At 48.6% G+C, this 12,500-nt stretch overlaps 2 protein-coding genes and 1 long non-coding RNA gene across 10 annotated transcripts in view; 1 reads left to right on the top strand and 2 right to left on the bottom strand.

The window, feature by feature from the left end:
• sgsm3 (small G protein signaling modulator 3) overlaps positions 1-3,483 on the bottom strand; it is a 23,351-nt gene extending 19,868 nt beyond the window's left edge. For 2 of the 5 annotated variants that reach the window (XM_053239198.1, XM_053239197.1), the window contains exon 1: positions 3,409-3,450. In XM_053239198.1, the coding sequence (XP_053095173.1) occupies positions 3,409-3,435 (27 nt within the window). In that variant the 5' untranslated portion in view covers positions 3,436-3,450. The other 3 variants (XM_053239200.1, XM_053239201.1, XM_053239199.1) reach the window with 3 other exon arrangements.
• Positions 3,484-4,872: 1,389 nt separating this feature from the next.
• Positions 4,873-6,303, top strand: LOC128319831 (uncharacterized). The gene is made up of 2 exons (XR_008303291.1): positions 4,873-5,192; positions 5,407-6,303. It is a non-coding gene; the product is annotated as an uncharacterized LOC128319831 (long non-coding RNA).
• gtpbp1 (GTP binding protein 1) overlaps positions 6,095-12,500 on the bottom strand; it is a 17,168-nt gene continuing 10,762 nt past the window's right edge. The window contains exons 7-13 of one of the 4 annotated variants that reach the window (XM_034309889.2): positions 12,011-12,155; positions 11,236-11,418; positions 10,865-11,000; positions 10,570-10,748; positions 10,010-10,171; positions 9,556-9,594; positions 6,095-6,841 (exon numbers count right to left, since the gene is read on the bottom strand). In XM_034309889.2, the coding sequence (XP_034165780.1) occupies positions 6,743-6,841; positions 9,556-9,594; positions 10,010-10,171; positions 10,570-10,748; positions 10,865-11,000; positions 11,236-11,418; positions 12,011-12,155 (943 nt within the window). In that variant the 3' untranslated portion in view covers positions 6,095-6,742. The remainder of the gene's footprint in view (positions 6,842-9,555; positions 9,595-10,009; positions 10,172-10,569; positions 10,749-10,864; positions 11,001-11,235; positions 11,419-12,010; positions 12,156-12,500) is intronic. The other 3 variants (XM_034309890.2, XM_034309892.2, XM_034309891.2) reach the window with 3 other exon arrangements.

Genomic DNA, 12,500 nt, shown 5'->3' with positions numbered 1-12,500 from the left:
ATGAGATGAGATGAGATGAGAGAGATGAGAGAGATGAGATGAGATGAGATGAGAGAGATGAGAGAGATGAGATGAGAGAGATGAGAGAGATGAGATGAGATGAGATGAGATGAGATGAGAGAGATGAGAGAGATGAGATGAGAGAGATGAGATGAGATGAGATGAGATGAGAGAGATGAGATGAGAGAGATGAGATGAGATGAGATGAGAGAGATGAGAGAGATGAGATGAGATGAGAGAGATGAGATGAGATGAGATGAGAGAGATGAGAGAGATGAGAGAGATGAGATGAGATGAGATGAGAGAGATGAGAGAGATGAGATGAGATGAGAGAGATGAGAGAGATGAGATGAGATGAGATGAGATGAGATGAGAGAGATGAGAGAGATGAGATGAGATGAGATGAGATGAGATGAGAGAGATGAGAGAGATGAGATGAGAGAGATGAGATGAGATGAGATGAGATGAGAGAGATGAGATGAGATGAGAGAGATGAGATGAGATGAGATGAGAGAGATGAGAGAGATGAGATGAGATGAGAGAGATGAGATGAGATGAGATGAGAGAGATGAGAGAGATGAGAGAGATGAGATGAGATGAGATGAGAGAGATGAGAGAGATGAGATGAGATGAGAGAGATGAGATGAGATGAGATGAGAGAGATGAGAGAGATGAGATGAGATGAGATGAGATGAGATGAGATGAGATGAGAGAGATGAGATGAGACGCGGCTGCCTGAGGAGCGGCTGCTCTGTGTAAAAGTAATGGCACCCTGCTCAGAGTAACACGTTTTATCTGAATCGTAGGCAAACAGCAGTGTGAATAAATCTCAGTTCTTTATAAATCAGTTACGACGCTGTACAGAAGCGACAAACCAACAGGATCGTCTCCAACGACTCTGACGGAGCGCTCCGACGTTTCCTCAGCTCTCCTCACCTCTTCAGCTCCTACCTGAGCTTCTTCTGAAGAACATCTCACAGCCTCAACGTGCTTTCATGCTAATCTAATCCGAGTACCAGTTACACCCGCCCTACACACCTCCACCCCGTACACCTGCACTACACACCTCCACCCCGTACACCTGCACTACACACCTCCACACCGTACACCTGCCCTACACACCTCCACCCCGTACACCTGCACTACACACCTCCACACCGTACACCTGGACTACACACCTCCACCCCGTACACCTGCCCTACACACCTCCATTCCGTACACCTGGAGTACACACCTCCACCCCGTACACCCGCCCTACACACCTCCACCCCGTACACCCGCCCTACACACCTCCACCCCGTACACCCGCCCTACACACCTCCACCCCGTACACCTGCACTACACACCTCCACCCCGTACACCTGCCCTACACACCTCCACCCCGTACACCTGCACTACACACCTCCACCCCGTACACCCGCCCTACACACCTCCACCCCGTACACCCGCCCTACACACCTCCACCCCGTACACCCGCCCTACACACCTCCACCCCGTACACCCGCCCTACACACCTCCACCCCGTACACCCGCCCTACACACCTCCACCCCGTACACCCGCCCTACACACCTCCACCCCGTACACCCGCCCTACACACCTCCACCCCGTACACCTGCACTACACACCTCCACCCCGTACACCTGCCCTACACACCTCCACCCCGTACACCTGCACTACACACCTCCACCCCGTACACCCGCCCTACACACCTCCACCCCGTACACCTGCCCTACACACCTCCACCCCGTACACCCGCCCTACACACCTCCACCCCGTACACCTGCCCTACACACCTCCACCCCGTACACCTGCACTACACACCTCCACCCCGTACACCTGCCCTACACACCTCCACCCCGTACACCTGGACTACACACCTCCACCCCGTACACCTGGACTACACACCTCCACCCCGTACACCCGCCCTACACACCTCCACCCCGTACACCCGCCCTACACACCTCCACCCCGTACACCTGCCCTACACACCTCCATTCCGTACACCTGGAGTACACACCTCCACCCCGTACACCTGGAGTACACACCTCCACCCCGTACACCTGCCCTACACACCTCCACCCCGTACACCTGCCCTACACACCTCCATTCCGTACACCTGGAGTACACACCTCCACCCCGTACACCCGCCCTACACACCTCCACACCTCCACCCCGTACACCTGCCCTACACACCTCCACCCCGTACACCTGGAGTACACACCTCCACCCCGTACACCTGCCCTACACACCTCCACCCCGTACACCTGTCCTACACACCTCCACCCCGTACACCTGGACTACACACCTCCACCTGTGCACCTGCACTACACACCTCCATCCTGTACACCTGTACACCTGGACTACACATCTCCACCCCGTACACCTGTACACCTGGACTACACACCTCCACCTGTGCACCTGGACTACACACCTCCACCCCGTACACCTGCCCTACACACCTCCACCTGTGCACCTATACTACACACCTCTATCCCGTACACCTGGACTACACACCTCCACCCCGTACACCTGTACACCTGGACTACACACCTCCACCTGTGCACCTGGACTACACACCTCCACCTGTGCACCTGGACTACACACCTCCACCTGTGCACCTGCACTACACACCTCCATCCTGTACACCTGTACACCTGGACTACACATCTCCACCCCGTACACCTGTACACCTGGACTACACACCTCCACCTGTGCACCTGGACTACACACCTCCACCCCGTACACCTGCCCTACACACCTCCACCTGTACACCTGTACTACACCTCAGGTAAATCCTGTACACGTCATTAATAAGTAAGGTGTGCTCTGTGGTCAGTGGCTCTCTGAGAGACTCCTAAACATCTGCTCTGTAAAACACCAAGGAATCATTACAGCAAAATAAAAGACACCTCATTAATATTCATGAGCAGCTTCGCTATTAATGAGTTCATGATTTAACACTAAACGACATTTTCCCATCTGAGACGCCTGCCTCTAACCAGCTAACTAACCAGCTGACTAACCAGATGACTACAGCTAACAGCTAGCCTCCTCGCCTCAGAAAAGTAGAATAAAGGCTCACCTTTTACACCATGACTGAACGGCGCGCGCACACACCTGCACACACACCTGCTGTTAGTGTTAATGCGGCGCTCAGTGGAGGTGTTTGTTAGCCGCGGATGCTAACGCGCTAGCTGTAGCTCGGAGTGCGGCTCTGGCTGTGTTGCGTCACGGGCCTGTTCACCTGCTGCGCGCGCTGCCGTGTTCCTCCGCGCGGAAAGTAGTTCCACAGCCGGCCGCGGAGCGACACGAGACGAACAAACAGCACGATATTCCAGAATTTCGCTTTTTAATCGTTTATATTTTACATGTTTTCAAATCAGAGTGTCTAAACAGCGATAAATCACCGTTTCTGACCCGCTCTGGTGATCCATATGGACGGGATTTCCTCCAGTCTCACCGTTTATCCCTCCGCCGCCTCCACCGGGCTCATGACGTCAGCAGCCCTAGTGCGCGTGCGCGCTCATTTACATAAAAACAAAATAAACTTAAAAATCAGTTCATTAGAAAAAACACTGGACTGTGAGATGTAAGGACGTTTAATGTGAGTTTTATTGATTTTAAACATGACAATATGGCTGGAAATGGAACATACACTGTATTAATAATAATAATAATAATAATAATAATAATAAACTGTATTTTTTAAATATTATTGACCCAGGCCATTTCGTCCATCTTAACATTTTGTATTGTAAAAGATATTTATGGAAACGAGATGCATTCTGCAGGAAGTGGAGGTCACGTGACCACTGTTCCAGCCTTACTTCAGTAAAGATTGAGTAAAGACACACACTTCCACTGCTTTACACTGCTTTACACTGTTGTACACTGCTTTACACTGCTTTACACTGTTGTACACTGCTTTACACTGCTTTACACTGCTTTACACTGTTGTACACTGCTTTACACTGCTTTACACTGTTGTACACTGCTTTACACTGCTTTACACTGTTGTACACTGTTGTACACTGCTTTACACTGCTTTACACTGTTGTACACTGTTGTACACTGCTTTACACTGCTTTACACTGTTGTACACTGCTTTACACTGTTGTACACTGTTGTACACTGCTTTACACTGTTGTACACTGCTTTACACTGTTGTACACTGCTTTACACTGCTTTACACTGTTGTACACTGTTGTACACTGTCTCAGTGTGTAAGCGCTTTGAGAATCTCCTCGTGTTTTGTTATTTTGCGTGTCTAAGTTTTGCTTGTTGTTTGTAATGAGCAGGTGTGTGTGAGTGAGGCGGCGCTGCAGCAGGTATCTCAGTCTCCTCACAGCTCCAGGTTCCATCCTGAGCTCAGGTATCTGACAGGGTTGAGTTCCCCGAGCTCTCCCCGTGTCCGTGTGGGCTTCCTCAGGGTTCTCCGGTTTCCTCCCACCTCCTAAAACCGTGTCAGTAGGCGGAGTGTGTAGGATAAACCCCATCCAGGCTGCATTCCCGTCTCACTCCCAGCGTTCCCGGGACACACTCCGGATCCACCCTGACCCTGACACATTACATCATTATTTCAGGTTCAGGAGTCCGGAAAAATATTTCCCTTTTTATTTTTGCTCTAAGGCTAAAGTAAGCCAAGCATATTGATTAATGCTGATGAAAAAATAATTTAATTTTTAATATCCACTTTAATTTAAAATGGATTTTGACCCAAACTGAAGCTGCCATTTCTCAAGTGTTTGCAGGTTTTAATGTGTTTTAGAGTCTTTATCTGTAGCACGTGCTGATATTAAAGCACTGCACATTGCACTACATTTAGCCTTCTCTCTCTCTCTCTCTCTCTCTATATATATATATATACACACATATATCTCTATATCTCTGTCTCTCTCTGTGTGTGTGTGTGTGTGTAATAAAGTTTAGCAGTGTGACGTACGCTCTCACACAGACCCCTGACTCAGCACCTCAGAATCATAATCAACCCAGCATTCATAACGTGTGTGTGTGTGTGTGTGTACTCAAATGCTCAGCAATTTGTTTAATTACTCTTTCATTCACATATTCACAGAGAGAGAGGGAGGGAGGGAGCGAGACTGATCCTGCTCCTGGGTCTGATGCTGCTCCTGGGTCTGATCCTGCTCCTGGGTCTGATGCTGCTCCTGGGTCTAGTTCTGCTGCTGTTGTGGTGAGTAATATTGAGTTAAATTCTGAGGAACTTCAGGCTACAGAAGAGAGTGAAACCCGTAGTGATGAACTGATTGATAGGGTCGCTGATAATCAGAATAAAGATACAGAAGAAACAGTGAACTCCAGTGTAAATAATGATGCATCAGAAGTTAACCACTTACAGTTTTTTTAGTGAAAATTTTCACTTCTTCAGATTTTCTTCATTTTCACAGCGTTGGTTCGAGCTCGAGACAAACACGAGCGCAGGTTTTCATATCACACTCGTGAGAAACCCGAGACCTGAGGCTCTGATGATCTGAGATGTGGCGTCCTGGAGAAACCCTGCAGCGCCGGAGGAGTCGTGATGGAGAGAGTCAGTTCCGCACATCTCTGTGGCTGAAGCATGTCTGAAGATATCAGGCATTAAACAGCGCCACCTGGTGTTCAGACAACCACAATGACATACAGAGCAACTGCTCATCATCTCAAAAACGGATTCAGCTGGAGCCACTTCAGTCTACATACTCATCTCTTTTAATAGAGCTTTACATCGAGGAGAGAAAAGGAACAAAGGAACATGATTTGAGTTTGAATCAATACATCATTCTTTTTTTATTTCTAAAATTCTTAAAATTTCCTCTTTGATTGGAACATCTGTCAGTTTGAATTCCAGCTGTCACTGACATCACAACGAGCTTCAGTCGACCAATCAGCAGCTCCACTTCAAATGCTTTAAACACACACATTCACACTGTAGGATTATTTTTCATTTCTTTCTGCTTTTCTCTCTCCATCTGTAACTCCTCCTTTCTTCATCTCTCTCTCTCTCCTTTTCTTCCTTTTCCTTTCTTTCCTGCAGAAAATGAAAATCTTTATTTTTTTTTTTATTTTACTGCTCAAACAAAAGGAGGAAACCCAGGCGACAGTAACCTGTTGTTTGTGTCAGTTTATTGTTCTGTAGCGGAGTGTTACTGAGGAACACCGTGTGCAGTTTCACAAACATGTAAACAATAATGCAGTATTTTAACTTTATAGATCAAGTGTGAAAATTCTGAGGATCTCCAATCACCACTACTGACAATGTGATGAAACATTTTTCTTTATTTTATCGTATGATTTTTTTTTTTTATCATCACAAACCTTAAACAGAATTTTATCTACAAAGGTTACTAGAACGAGTTGTTTAGTCTGTGCATAATGCCATGTTTAATGCAGAGCAACTTCCATCATCAGCATCATCCTCCTTCGTGTTCTTCTCTACACACGGCAGCACCACCGACATTTTAAAATGAAACGGAGAAAAAAAACAGTAAAGAACCATCATGCAGTTCCTCTGCTTCTTTCATCAGAACTTTAATAACGTCAACGTAAAGCTCTAAGAACGCACGATTCACTGTTTCTACGTGTGCCGGACACTGCATGGTGGTTCCGTGTGGTTCTGTGTAGAAGAAGCAGTGCTGTGGTCCGAGTTTAAAATAAAAGCGTAAAATAAATGAGTGGTGGAGGCAGCTGCCTGTTTTCACGTCTTCTATAAGCTACAAAATTGAGTGTGACGGAGTGGAGCGGGGTTTAACAGCCTCCGACTGCACCAGCAGGAGGCGCTGTGGCGCCGGACTGACTCTTCCCCTTGTGCCTCTGCCCGCCTCGTCGCCTGCCTCCAGACTTTGGCTGAAAAGAGAAAAGAAAAAAATATATATATGCACAATATAAACGTTCACTGTATATATATAACGTATTAGAGTGAGCGCATTAATATAAACCTGCGCTACTGCCAGAGCTGCTGTTATAGAAAACTAATCAACACCTTCTGACCAATCACAATCCAGAACTGTGGTTTAAGGAATAGATACGTTATTATTAAATATTATAATATTTTATATTTTAAATCTGATACATGTCAGGAAAATAAAAGCGTTAGTGCTGTTTATGATGTTAAAATCTATAATGATGTTATTAAAATCTAATTAAAATACCAGTTTATTATATCTATCAGTCTCTCAGTGTACTGAAGTTCTGAAAGAAAACGACGTGAACCTCAACACTGCACACAAACATCTAATTAAACCCTGAATACTCCGACCCGATCGTGTGTGATGCTGTGAGTGATATGATGCTTAATTCCAGCATTACGTTCTTTAACTCTCAGCCACAGTCACATCTCAGTAAGAGCATAAAAAGAGCTCTGACATCACAGCCTACTTCCGGCTGACACTAATCCCCGTGTTCGCCGTCACACTAACGAACAGACGACATGAAACCACAGTGATCTGGACCTATTTCACGACTAAGAATCAAAACAGACTGCAAACTGTGAGAACATCAGGAGGAGGAACTACAGCTTCCTACAGGACACGTGCTAAAACATCTTAAACATGAGACTCAGCAGCTCATCGCTAGCGGTTAACGCTGGCTAGGTGAGAAACAGAGTGATCAGACGACGCTAGAGGAGGGAAAATATGTTCCACTGTGGCGTTCTTAATGATCAGCTGCTATTCCTCGTTAATACAAACGTACTTTACTCACAGCTGTACTGAAAGCCGCTCTCCTCTCCACCCAAGGCAACGAGTGTGGCTCACTAACGTTCCAAATCAACTCCTAAAACTATAAATTATACAGGAGGAGTCTAGGGGTCTAAGTGCATGAACACACACGTGCACTTTTTATGGCTGCCATTTAAAGCAGGGAAACACACTGTTCTGTGACGTTCCTGAAGGATTAAAACTTAGCAGGTTCCTTCAGTTTCAGCACTAACGAGTACCACAGAATCATCTCAATCTTACTCAGCCTGAAATAAATGTACCATCACATCTCTACTGTAATCTACACAGAGCGACTGGAGCCTCCTCTCACTGAGGTGTGTGCTCTCTCCTCTCACTGAGGTGTGTGTGCTCTCTCCTCTCGCTGAGGTGTGTGTGCTCTCTCCTCTCGCTGAGGTGTGTGTGCTCTCTCCTCTCGCTGAGGTGTGTGTGTGCTCTCTCCTCTCGCTGAGGTGTGTGCGCTCTCTCCTCTCGCTGAGGTGTGTGCGCTCTCTCCTCTCGCTGAGGTGTGTGTGTGCTCTCTCCTCTCGCTGAGGTGTGTGCACTCTCTCCTCTCGCTGAGGTGTGTGCTCTCTCCTCTCGCTGAGGTGTGTGTGTGCTCTCTCCTCTCGCTGAGGTGTGTGTGTGCTCTCTCCTCTCGCTGAGGTGTGTGTGTGCTCTCTCCTCTCGCTGAGGTGTGTGTGTGCTCTCTCCTCTCGCTGAGGTGTGTGTGTGCTCTCTCCTCTCGCTGAGGTGTGTGTGTGCTCTCTCCTCTCGCTGAGGTGTGTGTGTGCTCTCTCCTCTCGCTGAGGTGTGTGCGCTCTCTCCTCTCGCTGAGGTGTGTGCGCTCTCTCCTCTCGCTGAGGTGTGTGTGTGCTCTCTCCTCTCGCTGAGGTGTGTGCGCTCTCTCCTCTCACTGAGGTGTGTGTGTGCTCTCTCCTCTCGCTGAGGTGTGTGCGCTCTCTCCTCTCGCTGAGGTGTGTGCGCTCTCTCCTCTCGCTGAGGTGTGTGTGCTCTCTCCTCTCGCTGAGGTGTGTGTGCTCTCTCCTCTCGCTGAGGTGTGTGCGCTCTCTCCTCTCGCTGAGGTGCGTGTGCTCTCTCCTCTCGCTGAGGTGTGTGTGTGCTCTCTCCTCTCACTGAGGTGTGTGTGCTCTCTCCTCTCACCGAGGTGTGTGTGCTCTCTCCTCTCACTGAGGTGTGTGCGCTCTCTCCTCTCACCGAGGTGTGTGCGCTCTCTCCTCTCACTGAGGTGTGTGCGCTCTCTCCTCTCACTGAGGTGTGTGTGTGCTCTCTCCTCTCGCTGAGGTGCGTGTGCTCTCTCCTCTCGCTGAGGTGCGTGTGCTCTCTCCTCTCGCTGAGGTGCGTGCGCTCTCTCCTCTCGCTGAGGTGCGTGCGCTCTCTCCTCTCGCTGAGGTGCGTGCGCTCTCTCCTCTCGCTGAGGTGCGTGCGCTCTCTCCTCTCGCTGAGGTGTGTGCGCTCTCTCCTCTCGCTGAGGTGTGTGCGCTCTCTCCTCTCGCTGAGGTGTGTGCGCTCTCTCCTCTCGCTGAGGTGTGTGCTCTCTCCTCTCGCTGAGGTGTGTGTGTGCTCTCTCCTCTCGCTGAGGTGTGTGTGCGCTCTCCTCTCACTGAGGTGTGTGCTCTCTCCGCTCACTGAGGTGTGTGTGCTCTCTCCTCTCACTGAGGTGTGTGTGCTCTCTCCTCTCACTGAGGTGTGTGCGCTCTCTCCTCTCACTGAGGTGTGTGCTCTCCTCTCACTGAGGTGTGGTGAGGTGTGTTCTCTCCTCACAGTGAGGTGAGGTGTGGTGAGGTGAGGTGAGGTGAGGTGTGTTCTCTCCTCTCAGGCTGTAATACAAATGTCTTACTTTACCTTGGAGTCTTTAGTCTGAGTGTCTTCATCTCCCTCAGTCTGAGACAGCAAGCAGTAAATAAACACAATGAACAACACAGGAGGAACGCAAAGAGGAACAGGGGATGAGGCGAGCAGGAGGATGGGAGATGAGATCAGGAGAGCAGGAGATGAGATGAGGGGAACGGGGGATGAGATGAGGGGAACGGGGGAGTAGTATGCAGGGTATGAACATGAGTAAATAATAAAATGGGAGGATAGGGAGAAACGAGTGGAGTTTGTGGAGGAGAGAAAACAGAGAGGAAGTGATTAGATAAACATTAATAGAGAGTGTAAAGTTGTGTATGAGTCCTGGCCCTCACTCTCTAACTCCTTTATTCTGCATGTCGATGTGTTGATGTAGGTGTATATGTTGTGTGTAGATGTGTGTGTGCGTAGCTGTGTGTGTGTGTGTGTGTGTGTGTGTGTGTCTGACCTGCTGTAGTGGAGGGATGGAGGCGGTCGGTGTCGCGCTGCTCGGCGTCTCCTCTCCTCCTGCTATCTGACCCTCCTCTCTCTTCACCACCTTCTTCGTCGACTGCATCTTGATTTGTGGAGGTTTAGAGTTTGAAGGCTGATTATTGGTTGACTGAAGAAGCTGTAAATTAATTAGCATGAAATGGGTTTTAAATCTTCCTTCCAGGGGGCAGTGGGAGCTCAGTGGTCAAGACATTGGACTACTGATCAGAAGGTCATGAGTTCAATCCCCAGCACCACCAAGCTGCCACTGCTGGGCCCCTGAGCAAGGCCCTTAACCCTCAACTGCTCACGTGTATAAAAAAAGAATAAATAAATAAATAAAAAATAAAAGAGATAAATGTAAGTCGCTGTGGATAAGGGCATCTGTCAAATGCCATAAATGTAAAATCCTTTATGTGCTCAGCGTTTCTTTTGAAAACAACAACTACATCACCCAGCTAACTCACTACAGCTTCCTCAAACACGACATTAATAATTTTGGGGGTGTGTATGAGTGTGTGTGTGTGTGGTCAGGACCTTGGTGATGGTGCCCACAGCTTTGGTCCTGCCCTCTCTGAACACCAGTCTCTGGTCCACGTGCAGGTACTCGGGGGTTTTGATGAAGCGGAAGTGCACCGTGGCTTTGTCTCCTGTTCGTAAACAGTCTCGGTTCATCGTCAGGATCGTCGCCGTCTGTCTGATGCTCCCACAATGCACTGCACACAGAGCGAGCACAGGTCTCGGATCAGAACCCAGGGAGTGCTGTGATTCAGGTGACCAGTGTGTGTGGTGTGGACAGGTGTGTGTGTGTGTGTGTGTGTGCGCGCCTCACCCATGGCCTGGTATCGGGGTGAGATGGTTGTTGGGTGATGGAGCACCAGGATCTCTGCCTCAAACTCCCATGATGCCTGTGGGTTTAACCGCGGCGACACCATCACCATCCCTTTCCTTATAGACGAGCGCTTTATCTGAGAGAGAGAGAGAGAGAGAGCGCGAGCGAGAGAGAGAGAGAGAGAGAGAGAGAGCGCGAGAGAGAGAGAGGGAGGGAGAGAGAGAGAGAGAGAGCAGGGAGAAGAGCGAGAGAGAGGGGGGGGGGGGGGGGAGAGAGAGAGAGGGAGAGAGAGCGCGAGATGAGGACGTGCCACAGACGCACAGAGCAGGTCTAAGACAGGTGTTTTATACAGTAATTATAGACGTCTGAACCTTTTTGAGAGCGAAAGACGCCGTCTGTCCTCCTCGCACCTCCTTCACGGGCATCCTCTTCCTGTGGATGGATTTAACAGCGATGGGGATGAAGGCACCGAGGGGGTCCGGCCCCAGCAGCATGGTGTCGTTCAGCCGGATCAGCCCTCGTAACGTCGTTCCCGATACTACAGTCCCTACACCCTAACACACACACGCGCACACACACACACACACACACGCGGCTTGTATCTCAGACATACAGGTGAGTAGGTCAGTGAGTGAGTACGCCTCTCATCCACGAGCTTCATCAGTCATTGGGGTAAAAACACGTTAAAACCATGACATGGTTCCTCGCTGCTTTTCGGCAACTTTCAGTTTAATTTTTATTTTCCTCAAATCTATACGTCTCTGTGTTTGCGTTAATAGTTTAATTTCCAATTAATGACAACTTCAGAGACTAGAACACTGTCATTTTAAATATATAACGGTTAGTGCAGTGCAGAATATATCCAGTAGGGGGCGATGATGTCTTTTACAGTGCAAATGAAAGCTATGGGGCTGAAATAAGGCTGAGAGCGATGACTATAATTTATTAATCATCACACGAACAGAAAGTCAGTAACACATGAGTCTAAATTAATAATCTGAGACGCTGCGACTGACAGTGGAATTATTTCAGTCTGTCTGGATTAATATCATGATTCAGTGAAACCCTGGAGTGTGTAAGGACGTACAGACGATAAGACATTTCATATATGTAAGATATGCTAAAGACACACACACACACACTTACCGGTACTGAATAGGTGTCGTCTATCTGAAACTCGGCCGGCTCATCATCTTTAAACGACGTTCTGGAGGACAGCAGGTTCAGGAACATCTTCAAGAGGTCCATGTTCTCCCCTGTGACGTTAGAAATCTGGAAAATTGGGCACATTCTGAGGAAGACACACACACACACACACACACACACACACACAGAGACAAGGGTTAAACAGAGCTGGTGTAGAGATGGACAAATTGCCATACAGGATCTTGCATGTGAGAGTGTGTGTAACGTGTGTAGTGTGTGTGTGTGGGGTACGTGTGAGTGTGTATGAAGTGTGTGTGATGTACGTGCGAGTGTGTGTACACTGTGTGAATAGAGTGTGTGTGTGTGTGTGTGTATGGTGTATTTGTGTGTGTATAGAGTGTGCGTGTGTAGAGTGTGTATGAAGTGTGTATGGTGTACGTGTGTGTGCGAGTGTGAGTGTGTGTGTACTGTACGTGTGTGTGTGTGTGTG

Source organism: Pangasianodon hypophthalmus, chromosome 13, assembly GCF_027358585.1.
Source record: "Pangasianodon hypophthalmus isolate fPanHyp1 chromosome 13, fPanHyp1.pri, whole genome shotgun sequence".
NCBI lineage: Eukaryota > Metazoa > Chordata > Actinopteri > Siluriformes > Pangasiidae > Pangasianodon > Pangasianodon hypophthalmus.
This window is presented reverse-complemented; position numbering and strand designations above follow the sequence as displayed.